Genomic DNA, 16788 nt, shown 5'->3' with positions numbered 1-16788 from the left:
GCTTGATGGTGCTTAGGAAGGTTGGCCATAAGTGAATACATTACTTACAAAAGGGTTGAACAAACGGTTACCATTTTACAGAAAGGTATCTTTACTGTTAATGCTCCCCAGTTTTTGGAGTAATTCCTCAGAGCAGAGGGAAGAGATCTGTCATATCCCTGTTGTCACTGCCTGGGAGTGTGAGCGCTGCACATCTCATGGACTGTTACTCTGTGTCGACAGTTCAGTTTAAAATGCTAATCTGACCCATACCAGCTATGCAAATGCATGAACGCCATGTAACCATCCCCAACATTTCCAAACCTGGGTATCCTACTTTGTCCCAGGCAATCTTTGCAAATGTTTCACCGTCTTAAGAAGTGGAAAACATCTAATTGAAATTTCCCTTCCTGTAATTTCATCCTGTGGTTCTTATCTTATCCACCATGGACAGAGAGAACAGATTACACTGCCTTGAAGCACTCTTGTAATTACCTGCAGAAGGATCACGTGATCTCTCAGTAGTATCTTCTCTAACTTAAAACAGTGCTGGCTTTTGCTCAGCCTTTCCCGTAAGTCCTGCTGCCTGTGTCAAGACGGGTCTACCTGCTGGATAAAGCAAAACCACAGAAGTCTATGTCCTCACTAGAGGTGAGCAGTGATTACTGGAGCTGCCTGTCACCAGTATGAGGAAAATGTTCTAGTTTCACAGACCATGTATTTGAACAGAAATTGAACTAGAAATACTTAGTTTCAAAAACCCAAGTTCTTCTTTTGCCTCTGTCTGGTCCTAGGCAAACCAAATTGCAGTCCACAGCTCTTTCACTTGACAGACAAGTCTGTTTAACTTGTTTATCTTATCATATTGTGACCAATGTAATATGAAGTTAGAGACTGGGCAGATGTTGTAAAGTGTGATGGATGACAGGCTTCCACGTGGATAGATATTCTGTCTTTTTTATAACTGCATTAGAGGTCTACATGGAATCACTGAAATATGTACTGCCATTCAAGACTTGCCCTTCAGAGTGAAACTTTGCGTATTATCAATTTTCTTTAGCAATATTGGTCAACAGACTTTTAAACAAAGATTCCCAAAGAATTTTATCCACTTCCTAACTTAAAAGAAGACTTAGTTTACCACAGTTTTAAAGCACTAAATTGTTAGAGATACCTATCTACAGTAACAATCACAGAGGCTGTCATTTCAGAGCATTTTCTGAAATATTAGTGAAGGTATATATTAAAAGACTGCAGCACTTCTTGGTTTTTCTGTTTTTTGAAAGAATGAGTCTCACATGGGTTAGCTGATAAAAAGAAGTCAGTACTTTTTTGTAAACAGAGTGGGTGCTGATGTACTTCAGAGTACCCAGGTAAGCCAAGCCTACTTGTAAATGTTCTTCACACTGTGTTTTCACTCAGTTCATACCTGCCTACCTATAGTTTATTCAGGCTACCACAGTTGCTCCTGCAATACCAGGAATGCTGTGATGTGTCTCAGAGCCCTTGTTGTCTAATACTATAGGGATTGCTTTGAGGAGAACAGCAGCAGAACTTGTCTGCTCTGTTCCTGGTTTTCATCTTCTTAGACTATCAATTTATTTAACCAAGTTACATCCTGCTCAGCACGTTCAACCTGCGTTCACCATAGCTCTCTCAGAGGTAGATGAAGTCATCCAGGTTTCAGCTGCATCTCAGGATGCAGTTGGAAGGAGTGATGTGGTAAAGAGACCAAGCTGGCCACATGCGGAGGTAGCAAACAACTACTGCAACAGCTGCAGATTTCCAATGTGCAATTAATAGACCTACAACTTATTACCATAAACAACAGCAGTGCCTACTGAATTTTGGCAAAAAACATTGTAATACAGGGGTGTTTCTCATCCTGCAGTACCAAGATAAGCAAGTTTTCTAGGGTGTCAGGTAAGAGCAATGAGGGCAGAAAAAGAAGTCTATAATCAGTACTCATTTCAAAGCAACTACAGGCAAAGGAAACTTTGAAAGAAGTTATTTTGTGCAGACTGAAAGAAGGAACTACCTTTACAGGTATGTGAAACAAGACTTTTTCTACAGGAAACAGATCTTTATCTAAGCATTGCATTAAGAAAAGTAGAAGGGAGAGTTGAGTTGTTGGAGTAGTTGATTCAGCCTTGCTCATAACTCTCATCCATTATTTTGGGGTCTTTTTGTAGATTAAAAACTCTCCAGGACTTACTTCCAAACTCAGGATATGAATTAGGGCAGAGGAGTTTGCTTACAAGAAAACAACTGGCTGTCTTTAAACCCAGGGAAGCCAAACAGGCATTACAGAGTTCCTTTCATTAATGCAGCCACTGGTATTTGTGCTACAGGCTGTGTGGGACAGTGTCATTAAGGAGTACTGCTGGTATTTCAACGAGACACAAAGAACAGAATGCCTAAAAATTGCATGTTTGCTGTGCGCTGCCATGGGTAGTTCTCCACTCAAATTAACTAGGCCTACATTAAATCAGCAGCACTCTCATCTCGCACTGGGCATTGAAGGGGTCAGGCTTAGCTGAGCAACAGGTGTAACAGTGATGAGTGGGACAGCCAGGGCTTCCCAGCAGCACAGGCTTCCCATGGCACAGCAGCAAGGCTGTGAGGGGATGCGCTTCTCTGAGAGCAGCCTCCTGGTATTCATCTTGGGTCATCAAGGGGGAAACAAGCCATCCAAGAACTTATTAGCCTCTCCCACCCTGACAACATCCTTGCTTCTTCTCTGGGCTGGAAAAGGCATGGCATAGCAAGGTAGGAATGAATGAACGTTGCTTTCCCCAGGAAGATGTCTTGTGTTAGAATTCATCTTCCTCTGTCAAATCTGATGTGATGAGCAAACATGATTTCAGAATAAAAGTGCAGCCTGTGTTTGGCCAAATCCTGGAGAAACACTCACTTTGCACCTCCAAAAGTGAGTTTATTATATACCGAAAGAAAGGCAAATAACTAACAGTAACTAACAGCAATAGAGAGGTGTAGCCTAAGAAAGAGGAAGAGGATCTGGCTTCCTCCCTCCCTCCCCCTCCCCCATTCTTTTTCAGCTTTAATTTTACAGGGGAAAATGTTAATTGAGATAATATCTGTGAAGTCAAAAGTCAACCCAGCTGGGTCTTCCCCATGTAAACCTTTATCTGCATAATCATGTCAACTCTTTTCCTTCACAGACCTTACAGTTCTCAGCTGCATTGCGTTTGAAATACCCACAGTGAGAGAAGCCACCATATGTTGCCCCATCTGTGAAAATGTGCAAGCAGACATTGTTTTTTTCTTGTATAATTAACTAAAAGGGGATTAACTAAAAGGAATATTTCACTCTCAAGTTTTAAAAATATTCTGTGGAGATATTCTAAGGTGAATAATCAAAATTACAATGGTCTAATAAGCACAAGCAATTAATAATGTCTTTGAACATAATATTCAAGAGCTGTTGATACAAAAGATTGGGTTGTTTTTTGCTGTTGTGGTGGTGGTAGTGGTGTTTTTTTTTTTTTCTTTTAATCAGAGGTCTGGAATAAGACTATTTTACTGGACAAAAAAAATTAAGGCAATTAGAGGATTTGAGGCATGTGTTGTCTTTAACATGTCTCTTCCACTGGAATCATTACAGATTTCACAGGGGAAAAAAATAAAGGAAAAATCTTTTAATCAAGCTTTTAAAAAACATGCCTTTAAAAAGGACAGGGAATACTTGAATACTTTCTTTTGGACTTTGAATTCAAAGAGGCATTGAAGCCTGCTGCACAGTTCATGATGTAGCTACCTGTGGGATGAGTGGAGACTGTGTTTGATACAGTAGAATTTCCTTCCTCCTGGTGCTTATAAAGATTAACACAATGGGCTGCGATAAACAGCATCAGGCTCCAGTGCTTTTAAAAATGTAGCAGAGTAAAGCATCTCTCTAATTCATTTCAAGATACTACGTGCCCTTACTCTCCCCTTTGTCTTCTTCCAATGAGGCCCTAAGCCAGGTTGGACAGCTGTGGGCTGTAGTCAGGAGTTGTGTCAAAACTCAGCCTGTATTTACGGTGTGGAGCGGATAAATGCAAGCAGACCTGCTTCCCAGAGAGGGGAAGCACAGTGTCACTATCACACGGCCTTCTCCAGCAGAGGGAAAACATGACAGCAGGTGTCTCGTTTTCCATTCCCTGTCTGGTAGGGCATCTGAACACAAACAACTGTGGCTTAAGCACATCCCCATGTGCAAAGAACGCAACCATGACTCTCCTTGGTGTAATGGCAGAGATGGCACTGGTTCCAGTGGTTGCCACTGAATAAATGTTTGCGAACAGTACAGATTGTTTAGATGAGGTGAGAAATACAAAGTGGCCAGGAAAAACCTGGAGGAGAATGTTGAGTTTGGTAAGATGTTTCTCAGATTTTCATATGGAACAGCTGGGGAGATGGAAACAAGAGGCTATTTACATGTTCAGGCCTAATGGGAACAGACGGAGAGGGTACATCTCATGCAGGAATGCTGCCTTGTGCGTACGCCAGGAAACCACTGACTGCTTGCTCACCCAGCAGCAGAGCTAGCGAGGTGATGAGCAGCACGTAGCACGGAGACTCGTGGAAGCACAGTGACAGAAAGCCAAGGGGGAACGGCTTTGAACTAAAAGAAGGGATAGTTGGGTTAGATGTTAGGCACAAATTCTTTACCCAGAGGATGGTGAGGCCCTGGCACAGCTGCCCAGAGAAGCTGTGGTGCCTCATCCCTGGAGGCGCTCAAGGCCAGGTTGGATGGGGCCCTGGGCAGCTGAGCTGGTGGGGGGCAGCCCTGCCCGCGGCACGGGTTGGGGCTGGGCGGGCTTTGGATGCCCTTCCAACCCACAGAGGGAGGATTACCTTCCACTGCGCACACACACGCCGACACGACACCACTCGGTGTAGCACCGCACTTCCTCGCGACGAGCTTTGTCTCCGCACAGCCGCCACTCCCTCCCGTCCCACCCCGCGAGCCACGCGCTGTCAGCTCCCAGCCGCCCCGCCTCCCGCCGCCGCCATGCTTTCCCCTTCGGCCCTCCGCCGGCCCCTCGCCGCCGCCGCCCGCCTCGCCCGAGGCAGTCCTCAGGTGCCGGGCGGGGCGGGGGCTGCGGGGCGGCCGGCCGGGCTCCATTTTCCACTCCGGAGCACGGTGCCGAGCGGGCAAGGGCGGGCGGTCAGCAGAGATGCGCGGTTGTCGGGATGGAAGTGCGAGGGGGCGGCGGGGCAGGGCTGGACCGCGGGGTGCGCGGCGCGGTATGGAGAGCTCCTAAGTCGGAGCGCGATGCGCGGCATCGGTGGCGTCCGAAGCCGACACGGGGCCGAGTGCTGCTGTTTCCTCATCGCGGAGATGGGTGCCGTGTCTGTTCGGCTGGGACAGTGAGCGAGCTCCGGGACTCCCGTGCAGCGTTGTGCGAGGAGGAGCTGTGGTGGGGAAGCTGAGCCCCGCGCCGAGGGGGCTGTTCTGCTTTCCCTCTGTCGTCGGCAATTTGTGTTTTCAGTTCTGACCTAAGGCAGTGATTCGAAAACGTTCTGAAGTAGTTAGTCACGCTTCCCTAGCGCTGGTTTAGTCTGACCAAGCGCTGGGCCAAACAGGGCCAGGAGGAGCTTCGTCTCCTTGAATCTGAAGGTAATGAAGGTATATTAAGAGGCAGATTTCAAAGGGCAATCATCAGGATGCCTGGCTTGCTTTTGTACCCAAATGCTGTCATGGTAAGAACACATCCTGCAAATAATGACACTAAGAAAGTCGTGAGATCAGCGCTTATCCCACTCCCTTTGCTCTGTTTTGATTTCTTTAGCATCTTTTCTGTGCTGGGGTCTGTCTGTCCCAGCAGTTCTGGGAAGCTCCTGCTTTGGTACAGGGTAATAATTAATGGGAAAGGTAGAGGGCACATTGTGGTTTGTTGCACTGCCAGAAAGGATTGCAGTGAATAATACACACAGGAAGTATTTCCAAAGTAAAAAGTCACAAGATACTCTTGCAGCAGAGGTTTCCTAGCATTCTCAGCCTGTAGTAAAACAACACCTTTTTGTGAAACAAACGAAAACAGTCTAGTAGGTGGACAGAAGATAGTTTTCTGATTTGAGAATTAGTTCTACTTACTTTTCTTAACATTTTCTTCTAGGTACTCGCATCTCTTGCTACAGGACCCAGACAGAATAATGGCATTTTCTATGAAATTCGCACGTATGATGTTAAGCCATCAAAGATGAAGGAGTTTGTGGAACTGGTTCATAAGTGCCTGCACCTCCGCACAGCTCACTCAGAGCTAGTGGGATTCTGGACAGCAGAGCTGGGATCAATGAACAAAGCTGTGCACGTCTGGAAGTATGGTATGCTCAGCACTGCTCAGAGTGTCAGAAGGCAGTACCATGAGTACAAAAGCTGAAAAAATCCCCACCGTAGTGCAATTTTGGTCTGGTGGATTGATTACGGCTGTTCTTGAAAGTGGTCTTTCCTCTGAGCAGGTGTATAGCATCATAGAATCACCAGTGTTGGAAAAGACCTCCATGATCATCCAGTCCAGCCGTGCACATACTATTTTCCTCACTAAACCATGTCCCTTAATACAACATCTGAACATTTCTTGAACACCTCCAGGAATAGCAACTCCACCACCTCCCTGCACAGGCCATTCTAGCTCCTGACCACTCTTTCTGAGAAGTTTATCCTGATGTCCACCTTGTATCTCCCCTGGCACAACTTGAGGCCATTCCCTCTAGACCTGTCACTAGTTATGTGAGAGAAGAGTTGCAGAGAGCGATAAGGTCTCCCCTGAGCCTTGTCTTGTCCAGACTGAACAAATCCTGTTCCTTTAGTCGCCCCCCATAAAACTTGTGCTCCAGACCCTTCGTCAGATTTGTTGCTCTTCTCTGAACATGCTCCAAGGACTCACTGTCTTGTAATGAGGGGCCCAAAATTGAACACTTGAGATTCACCCTCACCAGTGAAGAGCACAGTGGGATGATCGCTTCCCCACTCCTGCTAGCTATTTCTACAAGGCAGGAAGCCATTGGCCTTCTTGGCCACACTACTGACTCACATTCAGCCAGGTGTTGACCAACATGCCCAGGTCCATTTTTTCCACATTCTTCCAGCCACTCTGCCCCAAGCCTGTAGCATTGCCTGGGGTTCTTGTGGCCAAAGTGCAGGACCTAGCACTTGTTCTTATTGAACTTCATCCCATTGGCCTCAGCCCAGTGATCCAGCCTGTCCCGATCACACTGTAGGGCCTTCCTACCTCAAGGCAGATCAACACATCCCAGAGACCTGGTGTCATCTGCAAACTTACTGAGGGTGCACTCAATGCCATCACCCAGGTCATCAGTAAAGATATTGAACAGGACAGGCCCCAGTACTGATCCCTTAGGAAACACCACTTGTGACCAGTCACCATCTGGCTTTAATTCCATTCACCATCACTCTCTGGGCCCAGCAAAGAGTGTACCTGTCCAAGCCTCAAACTGGTCTAGGTAGACTATGTCCCTCATCCACCAAGTGGGTCACTTGATCATAGAAGGAGATCGGGTTGGTCAGGCGGAACCTGCCTTTCATGAGCCCATGCTGTCTGGGCTTCATCCCCTGGTTGTTCTGCATGTGCCGTGTGATCTCACTCAAGATGATCTGCACCATAACCTTTCCTGACTGAGGTCAGGCTGACAGGCTTGCAGTTGCCTGGTTTCCCCTTATGACCCTTCTTGTAGATAGGTGTCACACTGGAAAGCCTCCATTCTTCTGAGACCTCTCAGTTGACCAGGAATGCCAATAGATGGTAGAAAGCAGCTTGACTGTCATCTCTGCCAGCTTCCTCAGCACCCTCAAATGTATTCTCAAGGATCCCTGTGGACTTACAGCAGTTCAGGTGGAGTAGTAGGTCTCTTAACTGCTTCCACCTGAATCATGGGGAGTTTATTCTGCTCCCCATCCCAGACTTCCAGGTCAGGGTAGAGTATCCCAGGGATAATTGGTCTGACTTTTAAAGACAGATGTAAAGAAGGCATTGAGAACTTCAGCTTTTTTCTTATCCTTGTCAGTCACATTCCCTGCTACATCTGGTAAAGGATGGAGATTCTCCTTAGCCCTGTTACTGTTAATATATTTGTAAAAATGTTTTTTGTTCTCTTTTAGCTCAGTAGCCAAGCTGAGTTCAAGCTGGGCATTTTCCTTTCTAGTTTTCTCCCTGCACATCTTAACAAATTCTTTGTGCTCTCCCTGATTGCCCGTCCCTTCTTCCACAGGAGGTAGATTCTCTATTCTGGAGACTCAGGAAAATCTCCCTGTTCATCCACACTGGTGTTCTTCCCTTCTGGCTCATTATATGGCACAGAGGGACAACCTGCTCCTGTGCCTTTAAGACTTCCTTCTTGAAGAGCAACCAGCCTTCCTGGAACCACCTTCTCTTCATGATTGAATCCCAAGGGACCCTCCTTACCACGATCCTGAATAGTTCCAGATCCTGAATAGACCCCCAGAAGTCCAAGGTAGAAGTTTTGTTTCCACCCCCACCCCCTGACTCTACCATTTCATGGTCATTCTGCCCAAGGCAGCTCCCAAACTCCTCATCTATCAGTCTCCCACCAGTCCTTCTCTGTGAACAGCAGATGTAGTGGGACACCGTCCCTGGTAGGCTCTCTTACCAGCTTCTGTACAATCCGGAACCCCCTAGGCTGCTCCTTCTGCACTACACTGTATTTCCAACATGTATCAGGAAAGTTGAAGTCTCCCAAGAGAACAAGGGCTGGCGATTGCATAACTTCTGCCAGCTGCTTGTAGAACACCTCATCTGTCTCTTCATCCTGGTTAGGAGGTCTATAACAGACCCCCACTAGGATGTCTGCCTTGTTGGCCCTTACCCTGATCCTTATCCATAGAGATTCAACGTTATCATTCCCGCTCTCAAGCCAAACAACACTGAAACGCTCTTCTAACATAGAAAGCCAGCATGAGATGAGCTGCATGAGTGCTTTGTTTATAGTCCAGCTCCTGAACAACACATCTTCCGAGTCTCAGAACAGATGGGAAAAGAATTGAGACTTCCTCAATAGGATCACAGAGTTATAAAATCACTTGAGTTGGAAGCGCCATCTAGTTCAAGTCCTCTGCAGTTAATATGGACAGCTATACTTGGATCAGGTGCTCAGCTCCCCGTGCAGCCTGACCCTGAGTGTCTCCAGAGATGGGGCATCCACCACCTCTCTGGGAAACCTGTTGCAGTGCCTGATCACTTATTGTATAAAAACTTGTTTACAGCCAATATAAATCTTCCCTTTTACTTTAAAACCATTTCCACTTGTCCTATCACAGCAGTCCCTTCTAATGATTCTGTCCCCTTCTTTCTTATATCCTCCCCTTACATTATGCATATGCAAATTATGTAAGTGCAGATCATATTTATGCAAATGCCTGTGTTTGTTTATATGTATGTATAATCGCTCACAAATTCTAGTACAGCATAGCATCAGCCCTATAAAACAAAACAGCATGCAGTTTGTGTGGTTGAACTCCTGAAGCTACACTGTGCTGAGCTGGAAGGCTGTTCCACAAGTGTGATTATCCCACATGCGTGGAGTGCTGTGTTGCTGCTTCAGCATTGAGAGCAACAGGCTTCTGACACTGTAGTCAACTTTCTGAGCTGGAAGGTGCTGCTGAACCATGAAAAAAAAGCTGAGAAAGGGTGTGCTGGCTGTGTTCTCTGAACCCAAGGGTTTATGGAGACATGGGAAGGCACACTCCTGTCATTTCTTTGTGTATCTGTAGGGGGGGCTTACCTGTATACTCAGAACTTTTTTTTACAAAGGTAGCAGTCTGCTCTTTGAAATGAAATATTTCACAGTGCCTTCTTAAAGTGGTGGCTCATCCTTCTGTCCTCAGGGGGAAGGGAGTTGCTATGTGCAGACAGGAGTGAGTTTACATGCATCTGTGGTTCAGAAGATGTTCTCCTGCTTCTCAGGAATTTTTACTTTGTTCTTTCATTTCTTTTTGTTGAAAAATAGTTTATCAGAAACATTTAAGATGGGAAACTAAGGAAAAATCCCATTACTTTTGTTTCCTATTCCATAACATATATGTATATATGTATGTTACATACATATATGTTAGGTGTGATAGCATTCTTTCTCCTTGTTTTCATCATCCCTCTTCTTAACTTCTGCTTAATAGCTAAGAATAATTGTTGCATTTTTCTCTCGATTTCGAGACACTGATATTTCTTGAGGTTCTTTCCAATCTCAGATGCTGTATTTTTCTCTTACTGGCTGATGTGGTAATAAATTTTCTTTTTTTTTTCCTTTCTGTCTTACAGATAATTTTGCCCACAGAACAGCTGTCCGGCAGGCACTAGCCAATGACAAGGAGTGGCAGGGACAATTCATCTCTCCAGCTCTTCCCCTGATAGAAAAGCAGCACAATGAAGTTGCTTATCTGGTACCCTGGTGTCAGCTTGGGAAACCTCCAAAGGAAGGGGGTGAGCTTATCTTCTTTTTCTGATTAAAGCTACAGATACTGACTGATTACAAAACATGGCTTAAAGTTTAAACCAGGTATTACACGACTTTACGACCCTTTATGTAACAAGCGCTTGTGTATTAAAAAAACTATCTGGAGCTGTAAGATTTGAAACAAAGTGTGAACTAACAAACAAAAATGCAAAATGACCACCACACAGTAGTGCTCTGAGTGATCATCCTGGCTTGGTTTGTCCACCATCAGTGAGAGGATGCTTCCCAGAAACATTAAAAAAAAAATGTTTTTCTGTTTCACAGAGGTTTGTCTCATTTGTCACTTTATTTTGTTGCAACTCCTTGTCCATAATAGTTTAAATAACCGAACCCCCCAAATCTGCTTTCTAAGGTACACAGAAGGCAAGTAGATCATAGCTTGGTTGTAGACTTCCTGTCTTTATATATTTTGTTTCTCTTTTTAGCAACTGTGATACTAGGAGTATTGACTATACACTGACTTAGGAAAATCTTTCTACTGGGGTGTGTGGGAGTCTTTCTGTACTGCTGGGTCCTGGTGCTTCTGTGTACACCCAGTTGTGCTCCTGTGATTCTTTTTGAGGTGCTGTGCAGGCTGGGCAGGAGGCAAATTCGTGGCCTTCTCTCCTCTAGTAGCAAGGTTACCAGTACTGGTTTCACAGTAATGAAAGCATGGCTGTGAAAAGACTGAAAAATGATATTTAATTTCCTTCCTTGAGGTCTTCTTTTGTCTTTTCCTCTAGGTGTGTATGAATGGGTTACTTTTCAAATGAAGCCTGGTGGGCCAGCTCTGTGGGGTGAGGCATTTCAAGCTGCAATCAATGCTCATATCAACACAGGCTACACCAAGCTAATTGGTGTTTTCCACACAGAGTATGGGTTACTTAACACAGGTAACACTACTTCTCTGTTTCTAATACAGACTTTGGTATAGGAATGGGGAGGGAAGGTGAAAAACTTCTTGTCCTGGTTCAGGGTTGGATGGCCTGATAAAAAATGTTGCTGTGGATCATGGAAGTCCTGTAAACAATCCTTGAACCCAGCTTTGTGTATTCTGTTATATGTTTAAGCCAAGTGGTGCAATTTTAAAATATTCTCTGATCTGTTGTTAGAGTCAAATCTTTTAAAGGCTCAGCAAAGGATCATCTCAACACATTCTTGCTTGGTGAACTGTTTCTGCTCGTTACAAGGCATCTAACACACGAGGGTGAACAGCAAGGACTTGCATACTGCATTACAGCATAACAGCAACAGCGACAAGCTGACTTTATTTGTACTTTTCAGTCCATGTGATCTGGTGGAACGAGAGCCCAGATCACCGGGCAGCGGGAAGGCACAGGGCCCATGAAGATGCCAGAGTGGTAGCAGCTGGTAAGAGATGATGGGTTTAGAGAACTCAGTAGTGTTACTTGCATGCATGCTGAGAAAAGTATTATTATTCACTGGATTTCTTTCTTAATTAAACGTGCATTTAATTTCAGTACGGGACAGTGTCAGATTCTTGGAATCCCAGCAGAATATGCTCCTGACTCCTCTGGCATGCTCACCACTGAAGTAGCCTAATGAATGACGGTGGAAAAGCTGAGATGGATGCACCATTGGCAAGAACCATTGCGTGGATCATCACAGTCATACCCTCACAAACTGTATGGATTTTCTTCAGAGTGGATGCAAAATGCTGATCACCAGCACAGTAAAGTTCTGCACCCCTATAGTTCACGGTGATGGTCTGACGTCTGTAGAAGTAGAATTCAGGTCGTATCACTTCCAACATGAAACTTAACTTTACAGATCTTTAATTTAACCCCTTCACTTTTTAATATTTTTCTGCATAGCTGCTAGGGCCCGGTTAGAGGTTTTCCAAGGTTATAGCTCAGGGCAGGTGACTTTTGTAATCATTGCATCAATCGTATTACGTACTGGCTCAAGGAGTGCCCCCACGCATCCTCATAACACAATTACATTTTAATCAAGCTTCTCATTGGGATGCTTTGTATTAATTCTTAGTAATGTAAAACTTCATTGTGCCTGGAATTGTGTCAAGCAGGTGCTACAGTGTAGCTGGTTAGGTGGTGTTCTGATTGAGTCTTTCCTAACCCCAACCCTTTAATTTTATATCCTGTAAACACTTCTTTAACAACTGTAGTTTTGCTTATTTTAATACTTCTTCAGAGTGCTAAACTTGTGTATCTCAAATTCACCTCATCTATGCATCTTTGAAATACAGTCTGCCAGACTGTTGAAAACCAAATAAATTTGTATAAAGTGAAAGTTACGGTGTTTACCAGTCAAGCTCTTCCTGTTTTGGACATCCAGTAAAAACTATTCTGCAAGTACAGGCTTCTGCAGGCTTTGCATTTTGGGCATCGTGGTCATGGAGCCCTTAAGGTGTTTTTTGATTTGCTACATCGTGTAGCAGCAGAACAGAGGCTGCACAGGCTGTGAAGTTGGTTACACTGTGTGTATACTGGTACGAAAGCACCCCCTGCTGAGGGGCTGTCCTTTAATCTGATGTTAGCTAAGATTAAGGGTATTTCAAACCTTTATGCTCAAACACAACATTTTGCCTTGGCAGTGAAATTAGGTGTTGAATATTTATAGCAAAGAGCAGTTATCAATATGGCTGCATCTCTGTGACAGAAACATTCTGGGGCAGGTACCTGACTTTGGGTTTAATATCCAGATAGGTCTGCGATGCCTACAAGCTCTGTAGCTGAATTTGACAGTTGCACAGATTATCTTCTGCTGGATTTGTTAGAGACCTTTTTCATTTAAGTAAATGTAGAAGCTTGAAGCAGTGCTTGCCTTTCAAATCTTGGACCACCTCACTTACCTACCTGAAAAACACATGCCCCATGTTAATCTGTGGTGATGCTGGAACCTGCGCATACATTATGCATGAAAGTTCACACCAAACGAAAACGGGGCCACATGAACTTCTGAACAGCACTCTTCAAAAAAGTACATGCATAAATGACACTTTGCAGACCAAGGGTTCCAGAACAGCTTTATTTTTTACTTAATACAAGGCAATTAGAGTGCCTCTTAATACTTCACATAACAGTTATTAGCAAATACAAATATAGATACTTTTTTTTTTTTTTTTTCCTTTAATGAAAATGTCCACGTAAGGATTTAACTCAGAAATTTCAGTTGTGAAATCTCACTCGATTTTTGCAAAGTTAACAGATATTCCAGTGCAAAAATAGATCCCATTACAGATAGCATAAAGTGCTTGGAATGAAGGACCAACTACAGTTCAGGAGGCAAAGATAAGCACAAAGTGGTGGTTTAACCATGGGGGAAAAGTGTAACAACTCCATACTGAAATACAAATGTACTATAAAGAAGGGTGCAATATTTCAACAGTAACACAGTTTAAAATAAGTTAACACCTCAGTGCAGTTCCATTATCCAGAGTGGTTGACAATCATACTGTACGTGACTCGAGTGATTTTTCCCTATGCAGAACTATAAGAATAGGCAAATGGTTGTCTGAGGTTATCCATGACAAATCTGCACAAGAGCTGTTTTATGCTGTCTGTTCAGTATGACTACAAGTAACAAACAAGATGGACTAAAGCTGTGAAACAGTTCAGGTAACATCCACGTCTTTCTTTTTGTCACAGATATCAAACTTGACCTGTGAGAGACTATGAGCAAGACACTCACAGGACACAGGAACCAAGAATCTCTTTTTGGCCAGCTAAGCTAAAAAAGACACCGTTGTTTCCTGCAAAATTAGTCATTTAATATGAGCAGTTGCAAAGAGCAAACTACACCTCTTTTAAGACCAAATATGAATCCTCCTAGAACTCGCTGTAGTTCTACATGCACTAGATCCGTGCACTGCAAAACTTAAGCCCTTCACTTCTGTCTCTATGCTGAGATTTTCACTTAATTCTGATTTGCAATAATGATTTCTAGCAGTGGTAAGTATTCACTACATGCCATTTGTCTCACTGATGGCTTAACATACGAGCAGCCTGCTGTTGAAAAGTCATGGCTGTAGCTCAGCTGCTTGGTAATAGTTCTGCACATAGAAGTTTGGTGCAGACATCCTCATGGGGGTAAGGGTGCCACAAAGGTAAAAACAAAGCATGTTTTATGTGAGGTATACCAATCCCCATCACTCTCCTTTCTATCCCCGTAGCAATGTAATAGACAGATAAAAAATAATTAGTATGAAAAAGGCACTTCAGCAGAACATGTAGTAAGCTATTATGTTATCCAAAAGTAGGGCACAGCAGGGACAGGGGACTTGTGCTAAATATTTAACTGTCCGTGCATTAAAAATGCTGAATTGGTCAGTGTTATCAAGTACACCTAGAAATATGTACTCAACCTTCTTAAGGCTCACTCCAGCCTCTTCACCACTGTTGTGCTGCTATGGGCATTCAAAGAAGAAAATGGTCCATGACGCATTCATGGTGGAGCATTAAAATTGAGTGCAGAGCTTGCACAGGTACTTAAGGCAGAGGCATGACACACAGGAATTGCCCAGGAACTATGCTTGGGTTCATACCACATTACTGAACCTATTTCTGAATGCAAAAGCGAGACAGAAGGGCACATAAGTTTATTAACGAAAGCGTACTCTCCAATGGCTGTTGTACAAGATGAACAAGAACTGCTTGTTCTCACCATGTAATCTTTCCTCTACCATTATTCTGGCCTTGTAAAACTTTACAACTTGATTGCTGTCATTTGTGGCTCTCCTACTCGCAGTTTCTCACATGAATTAAGAGTGTGTGCTCCAGTTAGGGATTGCCTGCCAACTGACACTACACTGCACAATGGAAGCAGAAACTTGCACATTAATCTAATATTATACCAGCTTCCATGACAGAAAATTTTACGTGAACAACTCGTAATACAGATAGTGGCTAATTGCAAGAGAGTGAAACCTGCCTGCATCACGAATGGAGCTGTTGCTGAATAGAGAACGAAAGCACAGCATTGCAGGCATAAAGAAATACTTGGGTTACAAAGATCAACTGAAAGCACTTTCAATCCCTAATTATGCTACCAACCTATTCAAAGTCATATAAATAATACTGTTAAAAAAAAAAAAAATCTACATTTCTAGTTTTATCTGGCAAAGCCAGAAATGGCAACACTCTTTTGCTAAGCAGTAACTATAGATGATGGGTACCTTTCTGTTGCAAAGCAGGGGTTAAAGAGCGGACATTACATATCTGAGTGGCATATCATGATTTAGAATTTGCTCTTGGTATTAGCAGCTGGTACAACTACTGAGTTTGCTGCTGTGGTCTGCTTTCTCACCCACTCCCTTCTGCCAGGTGTTCATGCAGCTGCTGCAGTACCTCAAAGGAGCAGGAGAGTACTTAACTACAAGAAAACCCAGTCAGAGTAGGTTAATGGTTGTGATGCTGGTGGGACAATCCTGTGCATTTGTAGGGTTCACAGTTCTGCATATCTCCACTCTGAAGTAGATGCACAGACACAATGGCCCATGTCTTGCCATCCCATCTGCACAGCACTGCTTCATGACCCCAGATGTCACCAACTGACCTACACCAGCCTAGGAAAGGCAGCTGGTCAGGTATGCTTTCACAAACAAAGGTCACAATGCTGGTGACTTCTCTTGCCACTGACTGTCTTGGTGCATTCATTGCCAGCAATGGACGTAGCACCAGGAAATTCCCACTCCTGACATGCATGTTTTCAGGAGTAAAACATACACGTCTTTAATATATCAATAAATAACCACTGGCCATTATTCCTTAATGAACTGTTTTTGCAACCCTAACAAAAAGATACTGTACAGGACAAGATGCAGTGTGGTTGAAAGTCCACAGCATCTGGTGGGTGCTTTACCACAGCTTCACAGAGTTGTACTGTAATGAGCTAAATTCAAGTCTTTCACTTGAGAACAGTACAAGACGACTCCATGAGGCACTGCCCCTAAAATGGAATTTTGTTTTCATTGCATTGAATTGCATTGCATTGAATGGTTATCAGTAGAGTGTCCAGTTTCTCTCCCTCTAGCTTCTTTGGGAGTAACCTATCCCCAGGCAAAGGAAATTTGCATTCTGCTCATTATTTCCTGGCTGAAATTGGCTCACACGCAACTTTCTTTTACCTTCTCATCTTGCAGAAAGGAATTAAGGATTGCAATGTCTACCAGAGTCTGGTTTTTGTGCAATGACAGGTCCTTGGTGTGGTCATCGTCACTTTGGTCCTTAGCAAAATTTACGAATACCTGCAAGAAAAAGGCCATGTCACACACTTACTCTGGATTTTCACTAATTTAGAACATTCTATATACTGAGTCCATTCTGGACTAGTCCTGGAATTCTGTACCTAGCT

At 43.9% G+C, this 16788-nt stretch overlaps 2 protein-coding genes across 4 annotated transcripts in view; one reads left to right on the top strand and one right to left on the bottom strand.

Annotated features, from left to right (window-relative positions):
* Nucleotides 1–4916: 4916 nt before the first annotated feature.
* Nucleotides 4917–15593, top strand: LOC125686722 (protein NipSnap homolog 3A-like). Its single transcript, XM_048931075.1, has 6 exons — nt 4917–5065; nt 6105–6312; nt 10281–10442; nt 11199–11348; nt 11740–11826; nt 11937–15593. Exons 1-6 carry the CDS (start codon nt 4997–4999, stop codon nt 12011–12013), a joined length of 753 nt encoding a protein of 250 aa, XP_048787032.1. The 5' UTR covers nt 4917–4996; the 3' UTR covers nt 12014–15593.
* The window catches only part of ABCA1 (ATP binding cassette subfamily A member 1), a 91872-nt gene continuing 88533 nt past the window's right edge, over nt 13450–16788 (bottom strand). For all 3 annotated transcript variants that reach the window (XM_048931043.1, XM_048931046.1, XM_048931045.1), the window contains exon 50: nt 13450–16681. In XM_048931043.1, coding sequence (XP_048787000.1) covers nt 16541–16681 — 141 coding nt within the window. In that variant the 3' untranslated portion in view covers nt 13450–16540. The remainder of the gene's footprint in view (nt 16682–16788) is intronic.

Source organism: Lagopus muta, chromosome Z, assembly GCF_023343835.1.
Source record: "Lagopus muta isolate bLagMut1 chromosome Z, bLagMut1 primary, whole genome shotgun sequence".
Taxonomy (NCBI): domain Eukaryota; kingdom Metazoa; phylum Chordata; class Aves; order Galliformes; family Phasianidae; genus Lagopus; species Lagopus muta.
The sequence above is the reverse complement of the archived record's forward strand: the minus strand, read 5'-3'. Positions and strand labels throughout refer to the sequence as shown.